The sequence below is a fragment of the Muntiacus reevesi genome, chromosome 3, assembly GCF_963930625.1.
Source record: "Muntiacus reevesi chromosome 3, mMunRee1.1, whole genome shotgun sequence".
Taxonomy (NCBI): Eukaryota; Metazoa; Chordata; class Mammalia; order Artiodactyla; family Cervidae; genus Muntiacus; species Muntiacus reevesi.
The window spans coordinates 89,792,835-89,806,271 of NC_089251.1; the positions used below are offsets into that span (position 1 = coordinate 89,792,835).

Here is a 13,437-nt window from a genome sequence, read left to right on the forward strand (position 1 = left end):
TTACATTTCTTTACCAGATACTATCATTATTTTTCATGTACACAAGCAATTTTCTATAAGACCAATTAAAAATAGAGGAATGACATTAGAAATAGCAGAACAGGAAGTCCTGCATTCATATCCCTTCTCAGCAACAATAATTTGACAGGCAAGCAAAGACAAAGGTACTTTTGTGAAACGTTGGATTGAAGAAAGAAGACTGTAAAACTCTGGTATCATCCAAGACCAAGGAGGGTTGCTTTTAGAAGGCAAGCATAAACTCACTCATGTGGCATACCTGCTAACCACAGTCCTACCTACAGACCTAGAAACAGATCCTGACCCGTGACACCCTACGGACATGGCCTATTTGGCCTTGCCACCATCACCAGTTGAAAAACGACCCAGGAAGAGTTATGCCAACCTGTGCTTTGAAAATAGGTCCACCAACCTCAGTTGCAGCTGTAAACTGAATTGTTCCATGACCCAACTCCAGCTCCTATTAGCTTCCAACCCTGCCTGCCTATGACTGGGCAGAGATATACTCATTCATGAATCTAGGCAAGTTCTCCAACCTCTGTCTGACTGCAAATACTAAAAAATCCCTGTAATGTGGCCCCATATACTCACAGCCACAGACCAGGAACACTCCTGCCTACTCAGAGACCTGCTGGAGCAGTAACCTTCCGTGCAACTGGAGGAAGGGCCACCCATCTCAAATCTGACTAGAGGCTGCAGGGCCCACACAACCTGGCTTCTGCCCACTTGTACCCATGGGAGGCCACTGTGCCTGTCAGGGATCGAACAGGAGACATGCCTATACATGCCCCTAGAGATAGGCCCAGCGACCTCAGTCTCACTGTGGATCTTGAAGTGGCTCTGGAATCTGGCTCCAGCCACTCCCAACTATGATCTAAGAGAAACCCTACTTTCCCAGGAACCCACCAGAAGGAAACCCCAAGAATGCCCCCAGATGAATTCCTCAGTGCAGTTGCAGAGCCACAGTCAATCAGTCACTCTAACTGCGAAGCCCGAAGCAGACCAGTGGCCTGGCTCCAGGCCCCTGCAGGCAGGGAGCAGGAATAGTCCTGCCACCCTGGGACCTGGGAGAGACACGCATCTCCACATCCGCGGGGAAGCGCAGAGGCACCGACACAAAGCTACACGGCCCAGAGAGAATCAGACAGCCCGACAGCACCAGAGAAAGCAAACACAGGGGCCATAGTGACTCCCAGACACCGAGACGTACAACTACCCTAAAAAGAATCGGAAATATCATATCAAGCTCAATAATACGCACAAGAACACAGACAACAAAACGAAATCTGGAATACAATGCATGAATAAAATGAGAAGCTTAATATAGAAATTATAAAAAAAGAACCCAACTCAAATCCTGGAGCTGAAGTATACAACAAAAGAATTGAAAAATTCTTAGAGCATCAACAGCAGACTAAATGATGCAGAAGAAAGAATCAGGGCATTAGAAAACAGGCCATTTAAAAACAGAAAGAGGAACAAAGAGAAAAACTGTGAAGAAAGCATGAGAGACCTATTGCATACCATTAAAAAAACAAAAACCCTGCTTACTTAATTTATATGCAAAGTACATCGTACGAAATGCCAGGCTGGATGAATCGCAAACTGAAATCAAAACTACCAGGAGAAATATCAACAACCTCAAATATGAAGATGACACCACTCTAAAGGCAGAAAGTGAAGAGGAATCAAAGAACCAAGAAGGGGAAAGCTATGACAAACCTCACATGACAGCATATTAAAAAGCAGAGACATCATTTTGCTGATAAAGGTCTGCATACTCAAAGCTACGGTTTTTCCAGTATCATGTACAGATGTGAGAACTGGACCAGAAAGACGGCTTAGTGCCGAAGAATTGATGGTTTCAAACTGTGATGCTGGGGAAGGCTCTTGAGATTCCTTTGGACAGCAAGAATTTCACATGCCACTCCTCTACTGGCCTTAACATTTCATCAACATAATGTAAAAACTAGAATATTATACTACTCTTTTCCGGTGAATCTCACTAGAAATGCAAATCTATAAAGAAAACGGTAGAGAATAAGGTAAGTAATATAAAAAGAAATTATTCAAGAGTTTCCAACTTCCCTTTTTTTTACCTGACCGTATAAATAGGGCAGTGGCATGCCACACAGGGCTAATATTAAGACTTTCAAACATGGAACTGAAGGGAACATCAAAAGTATCCCAGAATATTTATGTATATAGAGCCATAATCTCAGTATCTATTGCACTTCCATGATTTCATACTATACCTTAGATGAAGATCTTCTGAAAACTTCAGACAGGCATAGATAAATTCTTTAATTTGGTTGTAAACTTTTGGCACAAATTCAGAAAATGGAAACTTTTTTGGGAATGGTTGCTGTAAAAGCAAGAATTAATGAGAGTTACAAATGAGCATACATTGAAAATACCTATTAACTAATTAAAATGCAAAAGAGATTTTCTTGCACACTAGGAACTGCCTTCTTAACAACTTTACATTTTAAAAACATATCTGTGAAAGTTTTCTAATGCTAAAAAGAGTAAGATAAAATTAAATAAACAATTCTAATGTCCTGTAAAACCCAATAAACAAATTCTGATACATACTCAGCAATAAAAAGGAATGAGCTAGTGATACATGCAACAACTTAGATGAGTCTCAAGAGCATTATCTTCAGTAAAAGAAGCCAATCTCAAAAGGTTACACACTATATAATTCCATTTATAAGGCCTTTTAGAAAAGGTAAAAGTAGATGGATAGCAACAAGATAGGTGGCTGCCAAAAGCTAGGGGTTGAGGAGTAATTGATTAAGAAGGTATAGCATGATTTCATTTTGGGGAATCATGGAACTGTTCTGCAATATTGTTGTGGTAGTACATACACCACAAAGCAGTTAAAACCAATACAATTATATAGCATGGTAAATTTTACTGTATGTTTTGGGGATAAAATGTTCTCAAAGTATAAGAAAAGCAATATTTCAAAGTGTAAATCAAAAGGAAACACTGCCAGAAATCTCCTAAACACTTCAGAGGTGGACAATACCCCAAAGCCATTTACTGACTGGTTCCCTAAACAGGAACTTCTGTTCCTCTAAGTCGAAAAATCATCCTTTGAAGCTGTTTTATGTCTTTGTTTGTTTTTTGTTTTTTTTTAATTTTTTTTTATTAGTTGGAGGCTAATTACTTCACAACATTTCAGTGGGTTTTGTCATACATTGACATGAACCAACCATAGAGTTACACGTATTCCCCATCCCGATCCCCCCTCCCACCTCCCTCTCCACCCGACTCCTCTGGGTCTTCCCAGTGCACCAGGCCCGAGCACTTGTCTCATGCATCCCACCTGGGCTGGTGATCTGTTTCACCATAGATAATATACATGCTGTTTAGCTTCCTAATTCATTGAGTTAGAAATTATGCCTTTAATGAGACTGACACAAAGAAAGCTTTAAGAGGATGCCAAATCAGAGAAGTTTATTTTAGTGTTCCTTACCTTTTCCAGCTCTGTATCTTGGAATGGGAATTGTCCTATCACCTTTTTATACATCTCTTCACTTGTTACTGGTATAGGACTGTAGTTGTCCGAATCAAGTATGTTTCTATAAAGAAAATAAAAGAAGAAAGGAAAGGAGGGAGGGATAAATAAAAAAGGAAAGACAGGTGAGTTAATCAGTAGAGTGATCACATATAACTTTCAGGAGAACTCAAAGGGCTGTATATTCACCACAACCTCAAATAAACATTTCTTAGTCCTTAATCTATTCCTTTTACAGTACAGCTATTTGGTCTTAGGTAAGGACATCTTAAAAAAACACACACAGAAGTAAAATTGCATTCTAAAACAAATGGAACACAAGTATAAAGATGACCTCATAGTATTTGAGATTTATAGCTCAGACAGAAAATTTCAAGGCAACATATTGAAGCCTTCAGGCAAATGAGAAGCAACCAAAAAAAAAAAAGTGAGCTCTGGAGAAGGCAAAGAGGTTTTATATGTTTTCTTTAAAAAAAAAAAAAAAGACTTTTTTTTATTATGTTCTTTAATTCTATACTAGATTTTCTATTTTATCAAACTATGTTCATGTACTTCATCTACTGCTCTATATTAAGAATGATTTTTTCTTCATCCAAAGATTCTGTGTCCTTAACTAGACTAGGAGTTCTCCAGAGCAGAGACCATACTACCAAAATCAAAAAAGAAATTTACTGAAGGCTTCAGATTAGATGTGCTTGGATATATCATGATACTAATTTTCAAAAGATAATCTCCCCTAAAGAAAATTATATCATTAATAAATAGGACTTTTTAGAAATACAAATATTTATATTAATACACTGATGAGTTACACTACATAATTATCAACTATATGTTTATAAAATGTGAAGAGTAAGATTAATGGGTCAATGTACGACAAAAACCACTACAATATTGTAAAGTAATTAGCCTCCAACTAATAAAAATAAATTAAAAAAAAAGATTAATGGGACAATGTAATACCGTAAAGCTATAAGAACTTGAAAACAAAGTAAGTTGATCTGGGGAAGTGGTCCTGCAGTAAGCAGAAAGATCACTTCAAAAGAAGAAACAAGTGAGTTGACATGAGTTATGTGTGAGGAAAACATGTCCAAGGAAATATTTGTAAGTGGAGATGTAATACAATAATTTCCTTATTGTTGTATGCATGTTGCAATAACTATTTAAATGATATGCTTCAAATATTAGATTGTAATAGATCTCTTCTTCGGCTATGTAGAATAAGAAGATGAGGAGTAATATGAGTGAGTCTTCAAAAAAGTTCCAAAAAAGCTAAATTATTCAAAAGGGTTTAAAAGCCCTATCCTACAAGTGAGACATAGATTAGGCATGATTCCCAAAGAAAAAAGAAAAAATCAAATTAAGATGACACAAGGTGATCTGGTTGGTATGAATCAAGGTATCTCGCATTTACTCAATGAAACAAATCTGGGGATTTGGGGACTCCTCACGTAGTAGGCACTAATATCCAGAGACTGAATGTCTTGGGAACTTTATTTAACTAAATTCCCAATCATAATTGGAATCAGACCTAGAAAAAAATAAGCCACATACACTTGTTGCTTATTATACCCAAAAACCCTTAAGTATAAAGATGAGTGTACAAACACACGTGCCCACACACACACAACTATAGATAATTTCTCACCTGAAAATACCTGACCACTTCTTTAGCAAAGTTTCACTATACTGGTCTCTGATTTCTAATAGCATGTCAAAAAGCTGGTTTACAGGAAAACCATACACCTGAAACAAAATAAGAAAAAAGCTTCATTTTATAAGGTGATGTTTTTTAAACAACACGAGAGAGATTAGGCACTGAAAGATAATTTTGTTCTTTGGACAACAATTTAAATAAAACCATGATACAAAAATCTTCCATTCCCACCTAGTATCTATTGTTTATCCTCAATAATTAAAAGATATATACTGAAATATTTGAGCCAGTCAGAAAAAATAAAAAGATGAACATTAGAATTAATGTATATTGGATAAAACTGTCAATGAAGTTTTCCCTATAACTCCTTCTGTAAGGAGCAACTTTCAGCAGTAGGGTCAGAAAATGAGAATGCTACCAATCTTACCCACTTCTAATGTTATTCTATTGAATATAATATGTGGTTCATATCAATAATCATTATTCAAAATAGTAGGTAAGAAAATCCAAAATCACTCAGACACTATATCTGAATTAGGAACATTTTAAGAACTAATGTAGTGAGTTCAATTAATTAATTTGCTTTGAGGAAAAAAAGGGGCATGAGAACAAATTATGAAAACATAACAGACAAGGTAATGACCAGGAAATGCTACAAAGAGATAAAAATTATCTAGCTCTAGGAAAAGAAGAAACACAACTAGAAAGAAAAAGGTACTTACTCAAGCTTAGATAGATAATCAAAGGATTTAGAGCTGATGAAACGCTCATCTAGGTTAAGTCTACATAAACATAAGACACAAACCTGAAGTGTGTCAGCAAAAAGCACAATGAGGTTCTTCAAATCTAACACGAGGTTTGGATCAGAGCAGTAAGACTAAAGGAAATAAAAAACAACGAGGAAAAACATATTTATTAAAAACAAAACTAACTTTTGATTTATTCAATTACTTAATGCTTCACCTCCTGCAGGCTCTCTGGAAACCCGTCCTGGTTTAACATTAAAACCAGATATAGCTAGGGGAGAGTGAGTAAAGACTCCAATAACCAATGATCTACATTTTTAACTTTTGGAAATTTAAAAACACACTTCTAAATAACTGTCTGGTTAAAGAAGAAAGCAAAGCTGATACTGCATATTATTTTAAAACAAACAGTTAAAAAAAAATTCATACCAAAACTTATAGAATACAGCTAATGCCATTTAAAAAATATCTTTATATGCGAACATTACAAAACATAAAAGACTTATAATAAACTAAGAACTCAACTCATGAAGCTAGGCCAAAAAAGCCAAAATAAACCAGAAATGAGAGAACAAAATTGATAAAAGAAAAAGCAGACATTAATGACACATAGAAGACATGAAAGATGTGATCGATGAAACCAAAAACTCAAGTTAAATATAAAATCAGTAAGACAGACAAATCACAGGTAACTCCAATTAAACAACAAAAAGAAACACAACGATGCAAGGAATACAAAAAATAAATATAATACAGAAGAAAATAAAATTTACAAATAAATTCAATGTATAATCTCTTAACAAATTTGAAAACTGAAATGACTTGGAAGCCCTCTTCTTTACAAAGATGTATTATGCCACTATTTTTCAGTAACTTTTGATATTCAAATTCTCTTAAGTATAATTTGGTTACTTGCTCTCTACTTAACTGCTCAATCCCTAAAGAAGGCATGTTGAATTCTCCCGAAGTGGTGTGGCCTCTGTTTCTTGTCCCACTACTATCAGTTTTTGTTTATATACAAACTGATGCTAGCTTGTTTCCAGTACATGGGCTACTGTCTTTTTGATGGGTTAAAAATATTATCAAAACAAAATGTTGCTCTCTTCTCCCGTTTAATGATCTTTAACTTCAATCCAGTGTTCTTGAAGAAAATTGCCCTTTCTGCTCCCCATTCTTCATTTTTAATCTTCCTATATATTCTTAATGTAGAAATCTCTCTTAGTAACCAAACTATAATACTTTCTAACTGTATGTTTCTCATGAATACTAACATATTTGGACCTATTCTAGCCATCTTATTTTAAGTTTTCTGTTTTCAATGATTTATTCTTTCTTTTTTGTATCCTTTCATGTTTTTCATTGGATTAATATTTTCAAATTATCTTATACTGGTTATTAATAACTTATATACTTTCTGTCCACTGTTTACTTGAAATAATCTGTACTGTCATTTTAAAAACGTTTTAAATATTAAGCCACTCCTCTTGTAGGGATTCTTAAGAGCATTAAACTTTACAAACAATGGGCTTCCCTGACAGCCCAGTTGGTAAAGAATCTGCCTGCAACGCAGGAGACTCTGGTTCTATTTCTGGGTTGGGAAGATAGCCTGGAGAAGGGAAAGGCTACCTACTCCAGTATTCTGGCCTGGAGAATTCCATGGGCTGTACAGTCCATGGGGTTGCAAAATTGGACATAACTGAGCGACTTTCACTTACAAACAATTGATCAGTTATTTAGATTTATCTATCAGTTTTACTCTCACTTTTTGCACACATTTTATTTATTCTCACCCCATCTCGTATCTTGAGTTTCTTTTTCATTTTTGGTAAGACATCAGTAAGATAGGATGGGTGAAAAGTAAACTTTGTATCCTCATGTTTTTGGAATAGTCTTTCTTTTGCACTCAAACTAAAATACACAACTTCAGACATGAGAAAACTGCCTGCTTCATTTACTCTGCCTGACAAAAAGATGCATCCTTTCAGCTGTAATAATCTAGTTGTTTTCTACTGCAGGGAAATTTCCCCTCTTTCACTTAATTATTAAGGTCCCCTGCTTTGTGACTATATTTTATTTCTAAATCTCTACTATATACAACCAAAATCTACATCAATTATCCATGTTTCTTAACTTTTCATTCATATTTTCCATCTCTTTGTGTCTCTGCTCTATATTGGGGTTATATATTTGACTTTGTCTTCTTGATCACAGAAAGATATGCAGTTTTATCTATTTAATCTTAGAATTAAATTTCTCTGTTATGGTAGTCATAAATCTCAAGAAAACAACATTAATCTTTGATTTCTATCCTTCTGTGGCTTCCTTCCTTGCTTTTCCTCCTTCTCACATTTTGTGTAACTGTGAATATAGTATACATGAAGAAAATAATAAATAAAACCTACACATGTAATTTTACCAGGCAAACACAACTGAACAGCACCAGCGTTATCAGAAACTCCAGAACAACCTCTTTCCTCTCCACTCAGGAAATCATTATCATGATGTTTACTATAATCATTACATATCTTTCTCTCATTCTTTTTTCTTCATATCTTTTAGCTTAATAGATCTTATTTTTTAGAGTAGTTTTGCATTTACACATAAACTGAACAGAAACTACAGAGTTCCCATATATCCCTTCATACAGACACTCATGCACAGATTCCCTTATTATAACATTTTCCCTTGGTGTGGTGAAATTTGGTACAGTTGGTGAACTAATACTGAAACATTATTCAAATTATTATTATTAACTCAATTCCATAGCTTTCTTAGAGTTTACTCTCTGTGTTGTACAATCTATGGCTTTTAACATAAGCATAATGATGTATTCCACCATTAGAATATCACACAGAATAGTTTCACTGCCTGCCCTAAAAATTCCCTATCTTCCACTTAGTTATCCCTTAAGCCCTCTCCCAAATCCTAGCAACCCTTATCTTTTTATTGTCTCCTTAATTTTGCCTTGTCAAGAATATCATATATTCTTGGAATCGTATGAATATGTAGCCTTCTCAGTTTCGGTACTTTCATTTAGCAATATGCACTTAGCTTCCTCCATGTCTTTTTGTGGGTTAATAGAGTATTTCTTTTGTTTGCCATTGAGTAATATTCAATTATAAGGATATACTAGAGTTCACCCATTCACCTATTAAAGGACATCTATGACAAAACCCACTACAATAGTATAAAGTAATTAGCCTCCAACTAATAAAAATAAAAGAAAAAATAAAAATAAATAAAATAAAATAAAATGTTAAAAAAAATAAATAAAGGACATCTTGGATATTTCCAGGTTTTGGCTATTTTGAATAAGCTGTTATAAACACTAGTGGGCAGATTTTTGCGTTAACATAAGTTTTCAACACATTTGGTGTATAGTGTATACCTACTTGCTGCATCTTATATCTTTGTTGCATTTTGTATAAACTTCCAAATTCTCTTCTAAGCTGGCTGTACCATTTTCCATTCCCATCAGCAATGAGAGTACCTGTTGTCCACATTCTCTCCAGAATTTGGTGTTTTGAGCATTATAGTCATTTTAATGGGCATGTGGTGGTAATTCACTGCTGTTTTAATTTGTAATTCCCTGATAACATATGACATATGACAACTGAGTTTTGCCAAGAGAACGCACTGGTCATAGCAAACACCCTCTTCCAACAACAAAACAGAAGACTCAATACATGGATATCACCAGATGGTCAACACTGAAATCAGATTGATTATATTCTTCACAGCCAAAGATGGAAAAGCTCTATACAGTCATCAAGAACAAGACCAGGAGCTGACTGTGGCTCAGACCATGAATTCCGTATTGACAAATTCAGACTTAAATTTAAGAAAGTGGGGAAAACCACTAGACCATTCAGGTATGACCTAAATCAAATCCCATGTGATTATACAGTGAAAGTGAGAAATAGATTTAAGGGACCAGGTCTGATAGACAGAGTGCCTGATGAACTATGGGCAGAGGTTTGTGACAATGTACAGGAGATAGGGATCAAGACCATCCCCAAGAAAAAGAAATGCAAAAAAGCAAAATGGCTGTCTGAGGAGGCCTTACAAATAGCTGTGAAAAGAAGAGAAGGGAAGAACAAAGGAGAGAAGGAAAGATATACCCATTTGAATGCAGAGTTCCAAGGAACAGAAAGGTACGAGATACGAAAGCCTTCGTATGAGATATGAAAGCCTTCCTCAGTGATCAGAGCAAAGAAATAGAGGAAAATAATAGAATGGGAAAGACTAGAGTTCTTTTCAAGAAAATCAGAGACACCAAGGGAATATTTCATGCAAACATGGGCTCAATAAAGGACAGAAATGGCATGGACCTAACAGAAGCAGAAGATATTAAGAAGAGGTGGCAAGAATACACAGAAGAACTATACAAAAAAGATTTTCATGACCCAGATAATCACAATGGTGTGATCACCCACCTAACAGCCAGATATCCTGGAATGTGAAGCCAAGTGGGCCTTAGGAAGCATCACTACGAACGGAGCTAGTGGAAGTGATGGAATTGCACTTGAGCTATTTCAAATTGTAAAAGATGATGCTGTGAAAGTGCTGCACTCAATATGCCAGCAAATTTGGAAAACTCAGCAGTGGCCACAGGACTGGAAAAGGTCAGTTTTCATTCCAATCCCAAAGAAAGGCAATGCCAAAGAATGTTCAAACTACCGCACAATTGCACTCATTTCACACGCTAGCAAAGTAATGCTGAAAATTCTCCAAGCGAGGCTTCAACAGTACATGAACGGAGAACATCCAAACGTTCAAGCTGGATTTAGGAAAAGCAGAGGAACAAGAGATCAAATTGCCAACATCTGCTGGATCATCGAAAAAGCAAGAGAGTTTCAGAAAAACATCTACTTCTGCTTTATTGACTATGCCAAAGCCTTTGACTGTGTGGATCACAATAAACTGTGGAAAATTCTGAAAGAGATGGGAATTTCAGACCACCTGACCTGCCTCCTGAGAAATCTGTATGCAGGTCAGGAAGCAACAGTTAGAACAGGACATGGAACAACAGACTGGTTCCAAATAGGAAAAGGAGTACACCAAGGCTGTATATTGTCACCCTGCTTATTTAACTTATATGCAGAGTACATCATGAGAAATGCTGGGCTGGATGAAGCACAAATTGAAATCAAGATTGCCAGGAGAATTATCAATAACCTCAGATATGCAGATGACACCATCCTTATGGCAGAAAGTGAAGAAGAACTAAAAAGCCTCTTGATGAAAGTGAAAGAGGAGAGTGACAAAGTTGGCTTAAAGCTCAACATTCAGAAAACTAAGATCATGGCATCTAGTCCCATCATTTCATGCAAATAGATGGGGAAACAGTGGAAACAGTGGCTGACTTTATTTGGGGGGGCTCTAAAATCACTGCAGATGGTGACTGCAGCCATGAAATTAAAAGACACTTACTCCTTGGAAGGAAAGTGATGACCAACCTAGACAGTATATTAAAAACCAAAGACATTACTTTGCCAACAAAGGTTCGTCTAGTCAAGGCTATGGTTTTTCCAGTAGTCATGTATGGATGTGAGAGTTGGACTATAAAGAAATCTGAGCGCAGAAGTGATTCTTTTGAACTGTAGTGCTAGAGAAGACTCTTGAGAGTCCCTTGGACTGCAAGGAGATCCAACCAGTCCATCCTAAAGCAGATCAGTCCTGAGTGTTCATTGGAAGGAGTGATGTTGAAGCTGAAACTCCAATCCTTTGGCCATCTGATGTGAAGAGGTGCCTCATTTCAAAAGACCCTGATGCTGGGAAAGATTGAAGGCAGGAGGAGAAGGGGACAACAGAGGATAAGATGGTGGGAGGGCATCACTGACTCGATAGACATGAGTTTGGCTAAACTCCAGGAGATGGTGATAGACAGGGAGGCCTGGCGTGCTGTGGTCCATGGGGTCGCAAAGAGTCGGACATGACTGAGCGACTGAACTAGACTGAGCGACTGAACTAGACTGAGCGACTGAACTGAACTGATGACATATGTTGTCAAGCATCTTTTTACATGCTTTCTTGATATTTGAGTATTTTCTTTGGTGAACTTTTGCCCATTTTTTAATTGGGTTGTTTTCTCACTGCTAAGAGTCCTGTGTATATTTTCAGCACCTTTATCAGATATGTGTTTTGCAAAGATTTCCCCCCATCTGTTGCTTGTCAGTTCATTCTCTTAATTTCATTGTTTTGTAACCATCTAAATATTCAGCCTTACTCAATATTTTTTCAACATTATGTAAATGGAGAAGAATCTGTATGTATAATTTTCTGTCCTGCTTTTATAATTCAACATTATACTTGTGAAATTCATCTATGCTACTGTATATAGCTACAGGGTGGGCATTTTCATGCTGTATAATATTCCATGCTACAAGTTTAACTCAGATTGTTCATCTTATTACCAACGGACATTTCATTGTGCAGATGCTCAGTGGGGTCCGCCTCTTTGCAACCCCATGGACTGCAGCACACCAGGTCTCCCTGTCCTTCACCATCTCCCAGAGCTTACCTGAACTCATGTCCACTAAGTCACTGATGCCATCCAACCATGGACATGTAAGTCATTTCTAATTTTGAAAACTGAACAATGCTGGAATGAATATTCTTGCATGTGTATTATGCATTAGGGCAAGTTTCTCAAGGGAATAGAGTTAGGAAAAGAATTTCTCGTTCATGAGGATCATCAATTTAGAAGATAATGCTATTTTTTTCAAAGGGTTTTACCAATTTAAACTCATTCCCTTAGTAGTATAGAAGTATTGTGAATTATTCATATCTTTGTCAACATTTGTATTACTAATTTTTACATGTTATCTCATTTTGTTTTCATCTGCCTTTCACTGATGCACTGAAGTTGAGCACATGTTTCTCAGCCAAGTGAATTCCTTCCTTAGTGAAGTACCTGTAAATCTTTTGCTTGTTATTTCTATTGAGATGTTTGTCTCTATTGTAATGATGTGTAGTGAAATTTTTTATATATTTTATGTTAGTTCTTTGCTGATATTCTGTTGAAAATATCATTTCTCATCATATAACTTATTTTATCTACTATCTTTAATTTTTTTGTTTTTTTCTTACAGTTTTAACATAGCTTAATATATGAATCTTTATCATTAGTGTCTCCTTTGTATTTTAGTTAGGAATTCCTTCCATATCATAAACCACAGAGATACTCTCTTACACTATCTTGTAGAAAATTTATGGTCTTATACTTCACATCTTGGTATTTTATCAACCTGAAACATTTTTGGTATAATTATTTCTCCCATACTGATAATCAACTGTTCTAGTACTATTCATTGAAAAGTCTGTTCTCTACCCACTGACCAGCAACAATCTTTGATAAATATCAAATATTTTTGAGGCCTATATTCTGTTCCATTATCTATCCAATGACAGTACCAGATTGTCTGGTATTCATTTAATAAGATTTTTAAATTGAGTCTTCATATTTTGTAGAGAAAAACCACCTGCCT

At 36.0% G+C, this 13,437-nt stretch overlaps 1 protein-coding gene across 2 annotated transcripts in view; it reads right to left on the reverse strand.

Annotated features, from left to right (window-relative positions):
* The window catches only part of EXOC6B (exocyst complex component 6B), a 669,652-nt gene that overhangs the window by 306,801 nt on the left and 349,414 nt on the right, over positions 1–13,437 (reverse strand). For both annotated transcript variants that reach the window (XM_065929532.1, XM_065929531.1), the window contains exons 12-15: positions 6,007–6,078; positions 5,193–5,290; positions 3,503–3,608; positions 2,274–2,383 (exon numbers count right to left, since the gene is read on the reverse strand). In XM_065929532.1, the coding sequence (XP_065785604.1) occupies positions 2,274–2,383; positions 3,503–3,608; positions 5,193–5,290; positions 6,007–6,078 (386 nt within the window). The remainder of the gene's footprint in view (positions 1–2,273; positions 2,384–3,502; positions 3,609–5,192; positions 5,291–6,006; positions 6,079–13,437) is intronic.